General features: G+C 38.6%; 1 protein-coding gene across 2 annotated transcripts in view; it reads right to left on the bottom strand.

The window, feature by feature from the left end:
• The window catches only part of eps15l1b (epidermal growth factor receptor pathway substrate 15-like 1b), a 57,432-nt gene that overhangs the window by 13,093 nt on the left and 28,330 nt on the right, over positions 1 to 16,009 (bottom strand). For both annotated transcript variants that reach the window (XM_084120490.1, XM_084120491.1), the window contains exons 20-22: positions 14,217 to 14,277; positions 7,592 to 7,674; positions 5,983 to 6,076 (exon numbers count right to left, since the gene is read on the bottom strand). In XM_084120490.1, coding sequence (XP_083976616.1) covers positions 5,983 to 6,076; positions 7,592 to 7,674; positions 14,217 to 14,277 — 238 coding nt within the window. The remainder of the gene's footprint in view (positions 1 to 5,982; positions 6,077 to 7,591; positions 7,675 to 14,216; positions 14,278 to 16,009) is intronic.

The raw sequence follows: 16,009 nt of genomic DNA, 5'->3' as shown, positions 1-16,009 counted from the left end.
ATTTACAGCGAGGACAGACTTTGAAGATGTGATTCCTAGAGCGACGCATGAAGACGAACGGATGATTTGATGATTCGACATGTAGATGAAAATGAAAATGCACATTCCGAACTTAAATGGTCGTAATTCAAGAATGCTTTGGAATAGAAGATTGGTCTTGTTTTAAAGAAGACATTTGGCAGATTTTTGTAGAAGTGAAATAAATTAAGAAAGTGAAACAGAAAAACAAGTTATAGAAGTCTGAGTTTATGAAAATGTACTATGTAAAAATTTGATTATTCATATTTTATATAAAATACATATTTTCAAAACATGTTGGACTCTAAAACCTGCAAGAAAATAAATCAAAGACAAAAATCTGAACAAGTTGTGTTTCAAATTTTAGGTTGATATCTCAAAAAATGAGCTTTCAGTGAGATTTTGTTTGGACGCAGTACCAAACTTTTTCACTAGGAGACAACTAGACTCCATTACTGCCCTTATAAGGGCGCCTCCATTTCCATATGTGGCTTGGGTGATTATTTCCACAATTTTCATACAATTTATGAAATGAAGTTTGGCAGATTTTGAATTCAACCTCTAATAAACATAAGAAGAACACGTATGTGCATTATAGCTCGCTGCCACATCACAAATGGTGAATCTATTATTTTTTCTTTATATTTAAAATATTTTCTGACCTTTTTTTCTGAAAAATAAAATAAAAAATTGAATGGATGTTATCTTTTGAACTCTTGGCATGAAAACAAACTGAGGTTTCTACCATTCTTTCATGATTTTTCACGTTCATCGCTATTTCAAAATAAAGGTCTGAACATGGCTTAGGAGTATGAAAATATTCTTGATGCAAATTGATAAATTATGACTTTAAAAATCAGTCACCAAATATGAAAACTAGAGATTGTAAGCTTTCAAATGATATATAGTTTGTCAAGATTACTGTTTTGAATATGTAATGGCTGTGGGCCGGTGACACTTAAGAGTTTAAAAGGACTACACACACACACACTCTCATGTGATCATATGTACGTGTGAAAACAGACTTTCTCACGAACGCGCACACACAAACACTCTCTTCTGGGAACACTCTCATCATATGCTCTATTATCAGTGTACATGTTGTCATTGTTTACTCACCCTTCTGTCATTCTAATCCTGTGTGTTGTTATTACACTACTGTTCAAAAGTTTGTGGTCGGTAAGATTTTTTAAAATGTTTTTGAAAGTCTCTTATGCTCACCAAGGCTGCATTTATTAATAACACAGTAAAACAAACAAACAAACAAACTCACTCACTCACTCACTCACTCACACACACACTCACTCACTCACACACTCACTCACTCACTCACTCACACACTCACTCACTCACTCACTCACACTCTCACTCACTCACTCACACACACACACACTCACACTCACCCACTCACCCTCTCACTCACTCTCACACACTCACCCACTCACTCACAGTCACTCACTCACTCACTCACCCTCTCACTCACCCACACACACACGCACACACTCACTAACACACTCACACACTCACTCACACACTCACTCACACACTCACACACTCACTCACACACTCACTCACACACTCACTCACTCACACACTCACTCACACACTCACACACACACACACTCACACACACACACACACCCACTCTCACACACTCACCCACACTCACTCACTCACAGTCACTCACTCACCCACTCACAGTCACTCACTCACTCACCCTCTCACTCACCCACACACTCACTCACACACTCACTCACCCTCTCACTCACTCACTCACTCACCCACTCTCACTCACTCACTCACTCACCCACTCTCACTCACTCACTCACCCACTCTCACTCATTCACTCACTCACCCACTCTCACTCACTCACTCACTCACCCACTCTCACTCACTCACCCACTCACCCACTCACTCACTCACTCACTCACTCACTCACTCACTCACTCACACTCACCCACTCTCACTCACTCACTCACTCACTCACACACACACTCACACACACACTCACTCACCCTCTCACTCACTCACTCACTCACTCACTCACACACTCACACACACACTCACCCACTCACCCTCTCACCCACTCACTCACTCACTCACTCACAGTCAGTCACTCACCCACCCACTCACAGTCACTCACTCACTCACTCACTCACTCACAGTCAGTCACTCACCCACCCACCCACTCACTCACTCACAGTCACTCACTCACCCTCTCACTCACTCACCCTCTCACTCACTCACCCACACACTCACTCACTCACTCACTCACTCACAGTCACTCACTCACTCACTCACAGTCACTCACAGTCAGTCACTCACAGTCAGTCACTCACAGTCAGTCACTCACTCACTCACTCACTCACTCACTCACTCACTCACTCACTCACCCACACACACACACACACTCACCCTCACCCTCACTCACAGTCAGTCACTCACCCACTCAGTCACCCACTCACAGTCAGTCACTTACCCACTCACAGTCACTCACTCACAGTCACTCACTCACAGTCACTCACTCACAGTCACTCACTCACCCACTCACAGTCAGTCACTCACCCACTCACAGTCAGTCACTCACTCACTCACTCACTCACTCACTCACAGTCACTCACTCACTCACTCACTCACTCACTCACTCACAGTCACTCACTCACTCACTCACTCACTCACTCTCACTCACTCACTCACTCTCACTCACTGTCAGTCACTCACCCACTCACAGTCAGTCAGTCACTCACCCACTCACTCACTCACTCACTCACTCACTCACTCACTCACTCACAGTCACTCACTCACTCACTCAGTCACTCACTCACAGTCACTCACTCACTCACTCACTCACTCTCACTCACTATCAGTCACTCACCCACTCACTCACTCACTCACTCTCACTCACTGTCAGTCACTCACCCTCTCACTCACTCACAGTCACTCACTCACCCACTCACAGTCACTCACAGTCACTCACTCACAGTCACTCACTCACAGTCACTCACTCACTCACCCACTCACCCACTCACAGTCACTCACTCACCCACTCACAGTCACTCACTCACTCACAGTCACTCACTCACCCACTCACAGTCACTCACTCACTCACTCACTCACAGTCACTCACTCACACACACTCACTCACACACACTCACTCACTCACCCACTCACTCACACTCACCCACTCACAGTCACTCACTCACTCACAGTCACTCACTCACTCACTCACCCACTCACAGTCAGTCACTCACTCACTCACTCACAGTCACTCACTCACTGTCACTCACTCACTGTCACTCACTCACTGTCACTCACTCACTGTCACTCACTCACTCACTCACTCACAGTCAGTCACTCACCCACTCACAGTCACTCACTCACAGTCACTCACTCACTCACAGTCAGTCACTTACCCACTCACAGTCACTCACAGTCAGTCACTCACCCACTCACAGTCACTCACTCACAGTCACTCACTCACTCACTCACTCACTCACAGTCAGTCACTCACTCACTCACTCACTCACTCACTCACTCACTCACTCACTCACTCACTCACTCACTCACTCACTCACTCACTCACTCAGTATTTTCTATGTGAATATATTGGTAAACTGTAAATTTTCAGCATCATTACTCTAGTCTTTAGTGTCACATGATCCTTCAGAAATCACCTTAATATGCAGATTTGCTGCTCAAGAATCATTTATGATTGTCCTCAATGTTGAAAACAGTTCATATGCTGCTTCATATTTTTGCGGATTTTTGTACCATGATATTTTTTCAGGATTCTTTGATGAATAGAAAGTTCAAAAGAACAGCATTTCTTTGAAACAGAATCTTTTTTGTAACATTATTAATGCCTTTACTGTCACTTCTGAATTCAATGTGTCTTTGCTGAATAAAAGTATCAAATTTATTTATTTATTTATTTTTTTATCTTAATGACCCCAAACTTTTGAACGGTGGTGTATATGCTTCCACTGTGTGCAAAAGAGCAGCGTGAACATTCTGCCAAACATCTTTTGTTTCCCAGAGGAAAGAAAGTCATACAGGTTTGAATCCAACATGAGGGTGAGTAAATATTAATTTTTGGGAGAAATATTCCTTCATGTAGACAAATAAACCTGCAGTCGTCCGTTCTTTGACTGCATGACCCTGCATTTGCTTATTATCTCATGCTAAGACGACTCTTATCTTTCCTGTCACAGCTGTCCTATGATGAGCTCACAACGCACCGATGCGTTTCGATATCGCCAAAATGGAGAAGTGTTTGACTTTCCATTATCAGACTCACAGTGCATGATCTGTCATATTATTGAGTTTGTCGTCGTGTTATGAAATGTAATGTGGGTTGTGAAATGCGGTACTGGTCTGAAGATGTTTACAATTAAAACTTGAACCTACCCTAACCCTATAGTAAGTACATGTAGTTAATTAATATTACTCAGTAATTAAATATATAATTACACTGTAACAATGACACCTTAAAATAAAGTGTAATCGAAAACTCCAGGTTCAATATAAATAGAGCTTTACCACAGAAAATAATTCTATCATTCAGTTAGTAAAACAAGCACAAATTGTATACAATCATGCACTTACAATGGAAGCAAGTCTATAATGGGGCATTAAACTAGAATCTGAAAGTATCGCTAATGGACTTTGTATGAGTTAACTAGTAGTTATAAAATCTATAATCAGTTTTGCATAAAGTTATATTCAGTAACTCCTGTCAGGACTATTAAACTCAATTGGTACGTGGCAAGATTAGCAGAAAAGTTTGTGACGCAACTATTCATAATGTTTACCGGTGTTGTTACTGTTAACTAAAACTATTAAAAAATTGTTTTTGGTAATTGAAATAAAGCTAAAATAAAATAAAACAGATTAAAAATGACTAGAATACTGAAATAAAAATTAATTAAAGATATACAATAATATTTAAAACAAACCCCCCCAAAAACTAATCAAAATTACAAATCGTATGACAAAAATGGTAAAACTTTAACTAAAATGAAAATGAAAAATGAAAATATACAAATAAAAGCGAATTAAAAATATGAATAAATACTACAATAGCATATAAACTAGAATGTACATTTCCTGAAGAAAATGTGAGTGGTGCTTGCAGTGGCAAAACTCGCCACTGGGCAGATGCTAACACAATTAACATGTTGTGATACCATGATATACCACGTTTTAGCATGATTTACCACGATTTACCACATTATAACATGATTTACCATGTTTCTAAGATGATTTACTACAATTTACCACATTCTAGCATGATTTATTATGATTAGTATGTTGTTAGAATGATGCTAGCATGATTAGCATGTTGGTAGCATGTTGCTAGCATGCTTTTAACAAGATGCTAGCATGATTAACATGTTGCTAGCATGTTTTTAGCAAGATGCTAGCATGATTAGCATGTTTATATAAATAATAGCAAAATATTTTTTTAGGAAGAATTAATAGAAGAATTTTACAAATATATTTGTGTTTTAAAACTGAGGGATAAGTTAAAGTAATTTTAGTGTATTCATTTTAAATTGGATTTAACCTGGAATGCTCCTGATGTTTCGGTCTGGTTATATTTGGCTACAGTATTAAAACTTTCTGACATTTCTTCTCTATCTAGAAATAATAATAAATCAAGCATAAATCATAGCATCCAAAACTCATTCTAATGATCTCATTAAATATAAAGATTTTCCTCTAGATATTACAGTTAGTTAACGTGCTGCACACAACAAGCCCTTTATATTATAATAAAATTACAATACTAGATAAAAATCTCTTTTTTTTTTGACCGCATAATAAAAACAAGATGATAAACGCATGATAAATGCATTTTTCATATAATTAAAACTCACGCACTCTCTCATGCTTATCAGATGAACTAGGTAATTAAATCACTAAATCACGAACACACATTCGTGTCGGCGGGGGTTTTCTCACCATAAGGAGGCGGCGCTGGTCTTTGTGGTCCGGGTTTTTTCGGAGGGGGAAGCGGGTACGTCGGCTTTCGGCTCATCGGCTCTGAGGTCGAACTCTGGGAACGAACACAAATCACAACACAGAGTTGATAATCACACACACACACAAATTAAATGCTTATTGCATATTGCAAAGTATAAACTGCCTATATTTTCTAGTATGTAAAACCATAAACAGCATTGGACCCCTTTTCACATTTCCAGGTTTCTCGAAATGGAAATCATCATTAGCCCTATTCGGACGGGACTAGTGTAACATGGAGAGGTGGGGTAAAGTAATAATTACCAGAGCTTCTCTGTGATTTTAGTCCCGTCCGAATGTGTATCTCAGTGATCATCACGGACAATGTCAGTAAAAATCACGGCGACTTTTACCTTCAGTAAAAAGGTCATAACAACAGCAAGCAGGCTCCTGATTGGTTAACACGATTGGTTAAAAAATCCTAATTTTTCAACTCGGGCGTCAGACGCGAATTCGCGTCAAACACGTGAATGCACAAAAAGCACTAAATAAAATCATTTGTGCGTAACGCGCGTATCGCTAAACGCCCCATTCGCGCCGCAAGACCTCCAGACGCACGTAAACGTGTCTTTACATTGAAATCACTCGCGCCAGACGCTCTATTTGCGTTTGGTGTGAACGCAGCATTACTGTGTATCAAATGCTGAGGAACAGCTGAAATTCAGATATGGTTATAGGCGTTGGGTTTCTGATCACAACAGACTGGGCCATCTGACCAATCAGAGCAGAGTAGACCAATCACAGCAGACTGGGCCATCTGACCAATCAGAGCAGAGTAGACCAATCACAGCAGACTGGGCCATCTGACCAATCAGAGCAGAGTAGACCAATCACAGCAGACTGGGCCATCTGACCAATCAGAGCAGACTAGGCTAGTAGAAAGGCGGGGTTTAGAGAGACCGAATCTTTTATCGAACCGTTTCAGACACTGTGAGAAAAGAGCTAATGCTGTAATGTACATTATGAGAAAATTAAAGTGTTTTTTGACCTTGGATGCATGTAAATCTGTTGTAGGAGACTCCACAACAAAATAAGGAGCCTTTAAAATAGCATAATAGGGGCACTTTAAAAATGAATATATATATATAAAATGTAATTTATATTAATAACTATGGATATGTGTCATCACGAAAAGGGTCCATGAACACTTCAAACTGGTGTATGCTTAGATTGTCATATGAACTGCAAGTTTGCAATGCAAATTTAAGTGACATCTATACTGGAAATGAAGGTTTATTTAGCATGTTTAAGGCACTTTTGTCAAAAATGGTCTGCATTGCATTGTGGGATACACTAATCGAATGCAGAATGCTCTGGATGTATCCTGCACATTTTGATAAATGTTACCGATATTCCACGAATTTAAACTTTACATACTGCTCATAGTATGCATAATTCCTACTACAAAACATGCAGTATGCCATTTTCCTTTAACAAACCGAGTAATCTCAACTTCAATTTCCCAAATTCAGTGTAAACTCATCAAGTTTACATCAATCATAATGAACTATTGCAGATTTCTCTTGTTTTGAAAATCTCCTGAACATACCTTTGACATTTGAGAAAAATCAGCAAAACCTCCTTTCCCTCCAAAAGAGTCGCTACTGAACGGGTCTGACGCAGCAAACGGATCTGTTTATGAAAGAGAGAAAGCACAAGCACATTTATGGATTTGATGGAAACATCTGACCGTAATAAGCGGCAACGTTTCAACCCACTGCATATACTCAGCTCTGTCTTTAACTGAAGAGATCGGGGAACAACACAGGTGCTATTTTAAGAGAGCGGCTTGTATGTGGCCAGTGTTTCTCTTTTTCCATGACTTTTTAGCTCCTGAAAAGTGCACATTTTGTTTTCCATCTGCAGCGTGACGTATGTTTCTGATTAACTAATGACGACGTTATGAAGGGTTACTGTGCATGAAAGAGCCATTCCTACTTTGCAGTGCACAGGGGCCGGTTTCACAAAGCTATTTTAGACCGGTCTATAGTGTTAGACAAGTCTAAAGTTTGCTCATGGACTAGTCTAATGCAAGTTAGACTGTTTCACAAAAATAAAGACTGACTTAATTTAGACCAAAAACATTAGACACCTAACCCAGGCTAACTTAGGTCTAAGACTCTGTTACCTTGGCAACCAGCAGTAACAATCAGTTACATTACAAACAGCCGAAAGAAAAGGGAAAATGGCTCATAATTTAAACATTTCTTCTTGTTACTACATTCTCTGCTAAATTTCCCAAGTAAAATGTCCTTGTAACTGTTATACTCCTCCAACAAACATATTTTCCGCTGGGGTAAACTGCACTGAACGGTTGAATGCGCTTACTCGATCCGCCATGTTTTGAAAAGTGTCTTATTTTACCCAGAATGCATTGCAGTGTAGTCCTACTTAAGATAGTCAGAGTCTTAAGTGCTTTGTGCAACAGTCTGATTTAGATGTCTATCTGAAGTCTGACTATCTACTAGTGCTGTAGCGGTGCGTCGATGACATCGACGCGTCGACGTCAAAATTACGTCGACGTCATATTTTTTGCGTCAACGCTTCTTTATTTATTTTTTTATTTTATTTTTGTACCATTCCCGGAGGTACAGCTCGCCACACACACACCGCCCGCCGTGTTATTCTGTCATGTTTTCTCCCTTTCTTTCCAAACCGCGACAAACGCCAGTCTCCTTTCTCTGCAGAATGTGATAAATCCGCTCAACCAATCACAGCGCACCATTCCACGCATTGTAAACAGTAACGGTGGCGCTTTGAATACACCCGGTGTGGTGAATAATCGGGTCCGGCTGAAGAAATGGGTCCGGGCTTAGGACCCAATTAGTATGCCAGTAGTATGCCTGATCTAAATCTGTTCTCGCGATACGGTAAGGCAGTATCAGTGCAGTAATATCAGGTAAAGCTCATAGCACGATCATCGGATAACGTTAGCTGAATGCTATGCTACTATCTAAGCTAACTAAAAAACACACTAACAACGAGAAATGTTTAATTTCACAATCTATAGCTTCGGTTAAATACTAGTATATGAAACGTATAATGTAAAATACATTAAATACATTGATGACTCGTTATAACGTAGTACAAACGTCTTCTATAATAAAGTGATTTTGTATGATTTATAACCAGGCACTTAAGCGATTACCCATAAAACGTGCTTTGAACCAATCGGATTGCTTGGGTCCTAAGCCCGGACCCATTTCTTCAGCCGGACCCGATTGTTCATCACACCGGCATCCTAGTTTTCCTTATCTACTTTGCACTTTTTGATCAACAAACAAACAAAAAAATGAATACATTTGACGGGATTGATGAACCTGTGGTGGATTCTGCCGTAGGGAAGAAAGGTAAGCCATCGAAATCTAATCATTTACGTGAGGAGATTAACAAGATGAGGCACGCGGGAGGAAGAGAAATGCCGACTGTTGCTTGTTCTCACACGACAGCGTCAAACTTATGTCGAATGCTGACACGTGAACCCCAGGGGATCTTTTAAAAAACTTTAAATTCTTGTACTCAGTCAACGAAAACCGAGCAGGACCAAGCCATTTTACAGCTGATCGCCGTCAAAAAATTTCAGAAGGTATTTCTTAGCGATGGCTGATTGAATGTAGCCTATGTTTAGTCCAGTACGTGCTAAATATAAGATTAGTATTGACCGAGTTCAGAGGCTGTCATGTGGATCAACTTACTTTGTTGTGTATTTTCAACAGTTTCAATATGAAAAATAACTTTTATATTGATTCAATGGATTAATTGCATTTAAAAAAAAACGTGTCATGAATTTATTGCATTTTTGGGAACAAATAATCTGTTTTTATAATAAATCTTTGAAAATCAAAATCTGGATTTGAATTATTTATGTTATTATAACCTAAAGATGCTATGTGAAAGTTTGAAACAGAAAATAGTGGTTTTCATCTTGCCACTTTCTTGGTAAAGAAAATAAATTTTTTACTCAAATTAATCAAAATGGATTTATCACGTTTATACTATATTATTCAGAAGTAAACATTGTAGCTGACAGTGTGTTTATGTCAGAATGTTTATTTTTTAAACCACAACGGTTCGAGAGATATGCGAATAACAGACAGGATAATTAATTCAAATTAGTCGTTAGATGAGTCGACTAATCGATAAAATAATCGCCCGACTAATCGTTTAATAAATAATCGTTTACCCCAGCCCTACTATCTACTATATCTAAGCCATAGTCAAAGTCTGTCTTTGTGAAACCGGCCCCTGGTCTTAATATAGCGAATTAAAAGAAATTACAATCACAGGTGACACTTTTATAGAAATATTGAAGTATTCCACATGTTTTCTTGGAAATACTGTTTTAACAAAAGCCAGTTCCTTAATTACATCATCCTCTAGTAGGAAATTACATCATTTTAGAGGGAAAACAACATCAAAGACAACAGTACTGTCAATAGATCTGATGAATTATGGCATGTTGTTTTGTTTGCCGATTTGTGTCTCTAAAACATTCATCATGTTAGATAAAATGACACCTGTTAGTTTGACAATATAAATGTTATTTCATTTTCATCCTGTATTGTAGAGATTACTCTAAAGTTTCAAAATATATGTATTTTTAATGCTCATGTTCACCAAGACTGCATTTGTTAGATCAAAAATACAGTAAAAACCGTAATACTGTGAAATTGAATTACATTAGCATCATTACTCCAGTCTTCAGTGTCACATGATCCTTCAGAAATCATTCTAATATGATGATTTGATGCTCCAGAAACTTTTCTTATTATCAAATGATGAAAACACAGAGTTAATAAAAACAATTTTCAATCTTTTGTAACATCATAAACGTCTTTACTGTCACTTTAATGCATCCGTTTCTTCCTAAAACGCAAGCATATTAATTTTATAAAAGCTACAGAGTTCAAACGGTTCATTACAGGAATGACCCAAATATGAACACAAACAAGACGTGTGTTATGAAGAACGAAAAAAGACAAGCTATTGTACGTCGGCCTGTTTGCAGTGAGAAAGCTGAGCTAGTAAAACACATGCGAGTTTCCTGCATGCATCTGTAAGTGTGAGACCACTAACAGCTCAGAACACACTCTTCTTGTGTTCCCGTAAAAAGAGTTATTTCAGGAGAACGTCAGTCTGCTTGTTTCCCATAAATTAACCCCGCTTCCTCCGACGGGACGCGCAGAAAGAGCTTACCTGTTCACCGTGTGAGGTGTGGACGTGAGGAAAACAAGACCGGGGGGTGGGGGGTGGGGGGGGGTGGGGGGGGGAGTGAGACCGAGAGAGGGGGAGAGGGAGAGACCGAGAGAGGGGGAGAGAGGGGGGGGGAGAGAGAGAGAGAGAGAGAGAGAGAGAGAGAGAGAGAGAGAGAGAGAGAGAGAGGGAGAGAGAGGGAGAGAGAGAGAAAGAGAGACCGAGAGAGGGAGAGAAAGAGAGACCGAGAGAGAGAGAGAGAGAGTGAGAGAGAGAGAGAGAGAGAGAGAGAGAGAGAGAGAGAGAGAGAGAGAGAGTCAGTCCTGACACTCGGACTTTTCCGTTATTTTACAAACAAAGCGTTCCCTGTTCGGACGGATGCTATTTTCGGAAGGCCTGTACGTAAACGCGCTATTAATAGAATCACTCCACTGGAAATTGAGGCAGTGCCTCAAAATAAAAACGTTGACCACTACCTTTTAAAAATAAAATTATGAAACATTGAGCTGTTTTTCATAAGATAATACATTCTGTATGATTTACTGAAGCCCTTCAGTGTAAATGCAAGCGCTTTTCCCGCCAAGATTCCTCTAAATGTAACCATTATTACAGTGTCCAATCAGAAACTGACTAGCAGGACTCGGGTAAAAGTTGACACTATACGGTTATAAATCGGAATGCACTGATAGATTTAGTTTACTGTGTTTGTTTACTTTACTGCTAAAGTATTTGTGTGTTTATTACGGCTCTATCTTTGATCTGCTCACTGAAATGTGCATCACTCCAGTGCTAAGACCTGCTAGCTTCCTTTAACAGTTGAACAGATGAAAAGATAAGGAGAAGAACAACAACAAACAGAGAGATGTGGCGCAACATTTCCACGAACAATATTTTATCTCTGAAACAAACACATGATTTTTTTTTATGCTTCAAATGATTATACACTACTTGTCAAAAGGTTGGAATAATTATGTGTTTTTTTTAAGGAAGTTTTAAAAAATATTAAGTATTAAATATTAATATGAAATATTATTATTACGATTTAAAAATGGTTGTTTTCTATGTGAATATATAGTAGAATGCAATTTATTCCTGTGATCAAAGCTGAATTTTCAGCATCATTACTCCAGTCTTCACTGTCACATGATCCTTCAGAAATCAGTCTAATATGATTATTTGATGATCAAGAAACATTTATGATTATTATCAATGTTGAAAAAAGTATTATTTTTGTAGAAACCGTGATACATTTATTTTTGTCAGATTCTTTAATGAATAGAAATTTCAAAAGAACAGCATTTATTTGAAATATGATTTTTTTTTTTTTACATCATAAATGTCTTTACTGTCACTTTTGATCATTTTTAAAGGGGACATATCATGCCAAATGCACTTTTTTAGCCCTTAAATGCATTTTGTTGTATATTTGGAGTGTTTAGAAGTACAGAAAATATGAAATTATTCTCTTCAGGTGCTTCGTTGATATCTTTATATTCTGTTTTGGTCATATTTTTCAACTTTTTTTTTCTTTTTTCTTTTTTTCATATTTTTCAACCTGTTCCGATTTTTCTGTTATCTATGACGTTTTTTGAACTATTACGTCACAGTATTTGCAGCGGAACTGCCAAATAAGGACATTGACTTCCGGCCCAACACTTCGAGCAATCCGCCATTTTTATTTCTCGCTGCAATTTTGTAGTCCAAGCTAAAGGATGCAGAAGTTACGAGAGGGTAAGTTAAAATGTTCGGTTGTTGGATGTAGTAACCCACACGCTTCATTACACCGTTTAATGTAGATGAACTGCTGCGCTTGTTACAGGACGCATGTTTAACTGAAAGCACGAGCAGAGAGAGAGACCCGGTCGCGCGCGCTCACTCTCTCTCTTCAGAGCCAGGCGAAAGTGTAAACAAGACTTCATCGTCTCCAAACTAGATGCTGTCTTGCTCTCTCTCCCTCGCACATATTAATCAAAATAAATCGACACGGTGGTAAAAGGTCGGAAGACCAAAGTTTCATGTGTAAATACAGTACACACCATTGCGATACATCCATATGAAGACGTTGTTCTACAGGTTCGTCGTCTTCATTTTCATCTCGCTCCTGCTCCGACTCTGGCTCGAACATGTAAGGCTGGCTGGACAAGTCTTCCGTTGTTGACATTTTGTTAATAACGTGTGAATAAAAAGTTTCTGTGCCGCTAGATAATCGTATCTCTGCTATCAAACTACAAAAATGGCCGAACGGGGTGGAGTTGAACCGAGTGTGGGCGGGGTATGAAGAGTCTCAATTGTATTTAAAGAGACCGCACCAAAACGAGTTGCTCTCAGACGCACATCAGAAAAGGGGTAGAAAAGGGGCCTGTGGAGCTATAATAATGAGGAATTCAGACCCAAGCATTGCAGTTCCGCTTTATATAGACTACAAATGTATGATTTATATGTAAAAAGGAACAATTTAAAAGCATGATATGTCTCCTTTAATGTGTCCTTGCTGAAGAAAATGGTTACTATCTTTTTAAAAACTTTTTAATGGTAGTGTATCACGGTTTCCACAAAAATAGGAACTGTTTTAAAACAACACTGATCAAATGACACATCAGCATATTTGCATATTATTTCTGAAGGATCATGTGACACTGAAGACTGGAGTAATGATGATGAAAATCCAGCTTTGATCACAGGAATAAATTACATTTTAAAATAAATTCGAAGATAATTTTTTGATCGAATAAATGCAGTGTTGGTGAACATAAGACACTTCTTTTCAAAAACATTGAAAAATTAATTGAATACTAAATAGTTTACTAATTTAACTAAGTTATAGTTAACTTTGAATACTAAGTCTAGTTTAATGAGTCCTCTATAAGTAATCCACTGGTATTCTGACTTCATGAACCATGTGATCCGTTTGATGAACGATGGAAGATAGGGACGAGCTCGCTAAACATCCAGAAGCGGCCGAAATGAACACCATACCGTACCTGAATCTTTAGGTTTGGGACTCTTCGATGTCTGGCTGATTCTCCCGCTGAAGGGACTGGCCTGCGAGGAACAGAGATTCAGATTCAGATTCAGATTGTTTTATTTAAACGTACAGTATGTAATTTTTTTCGCCACTAGGGGTCGCTAACCTCTTACAATAACAAAGGCGTAGATTGATGACGCAACATTTGCTAAGAATTATGGATCTTGTCGTCAACGTCAAGCCGACCGATCTAATAATGTTTATGGATGAGTAAATGCATCAATGTTTTTATCATGACTGTGATATGAAGCAGTTCGGGATTGCTAAGAGACTGCTATCAGCTCCACACGCGACGCGAGTCCCGCGGATATAAAAGGAATATGGACATTTCATTCTACCGAACTACACACAAGTGCAGAATTACAACTCACAGGTCAGTTTATTAGACAAATTAAACTTGTGAGGTAACACTGCGCTGTTCCACTTGGTCTAACATTACACTATCACACTAAACTGCATTTGAATGTGTTGAAATGTATGTGTTAGTCTGTCTGTATGAGACTAGCAGTAGGCTAGATCAACATTAGAATAACATACAGATCATATTCTGACATTTTATCATTGTTGAACTATATAACATTGATTAGTTTTATGTAAATGTGCTCACCTGTTTAATAAAGTACATGTAGGAGCGGTCGAAGTCTCGGACGTGGAGCTCTCGTTTATAAACTGTCTATGGGAGCTCTCGGCATCTCGAAAACACCGCGCTGATATTGATTCTATGGCAGCACGAGCGGAAACCAGGGAGAACGCGGATATGGCGCCATTGACGGCGACAAAACGGAAATAAAGAAACGTGACGTGTCTCCTGGTTTGAAAGTTGTTGGAAACAGTCGGGATAATGTAAGTACACAACTAAAAATAAATAAATAACATAGATATAGTGATTTTTGCTATTTTTAAAGCAAAAAAACTTACATATTGCACCTTTAATGCCATGTCAGCATTCAAAGCTATTTTCATGGCAAAAATTCAATTATAAAAGTACAAATATCATATAAATACAATAAAAACCAAACATAGCGAGTCATATTATACACGATTTTTAAAATTAACATATGATAAAAAAAAAAGACCTTTTCAGGCATAATCTTACTAAATAAGTCCTTAAGTGAGGTAACTTCATAAAAGAGCATTCTACTTGTATTAAGTCCAGGACAATCTAATAAAATATGTTTAACAGAGAGGGGAATCTTACAAAACATTGCCGGGGAAGAGAGAAAGAGTGAGACAGAAACCACAGGGCATCATGGGAATGACAGAGCACTAACTGTAAGGTATCTGGCAAAGTACAACATGACATGGCGTTTTGTCCGTTCATTGACATGACAGCAGCTTTTGGGGGCCTGAAATCTTTGAAATGGTTTTCAAAGTGCAAGTTTTTGACAATTATACTGTTATCGCAGAGGTGGACAGTAACAAAGTACATTTACTTGACCTGATTTTCATTTTCAACGTTGGGTTTGGTCTTCTAAACGCGAATTTTTCATTGTTTTGGAGCACACTAGCTTATAGATAACAGTAAGGCTGACATATTCATACTAAAAGCCAAAAAACTTTAAATAGGGCAATATTTGAGGGAACAGCCATTTGGGTGTCCGAAACCATGTGGACGTTATTGAGTGCACTTCCTCAATCTCACATTCAATCTCACTACTGGAACTGTGTTCTGGAAATAAATGTGATATTGATATGAGGGAAGGCAGGCATAGATTCAGAGGCATAAGGTACTGTTAGTTTTACACGCAA

The sequence above is a fragment of the Abramis brama genome (assembly GCF_963993115.1).
Source record: "Abramis brama genome assembly, chromosome: 7".
In the NCBI taxonomy this organism is placed as follows: domain Eukaryota; kingdom Metazoa; phylum Chordata; class Actinopteri; order Cypriniformes; family Leuciscidae; genus Abramis; species Abramis brama.
The sequence above is the reverse complement of the archived record's forward strand: the minus strand, read 5'-3'. Positions and strand labels throughout refer to the sequence as shown.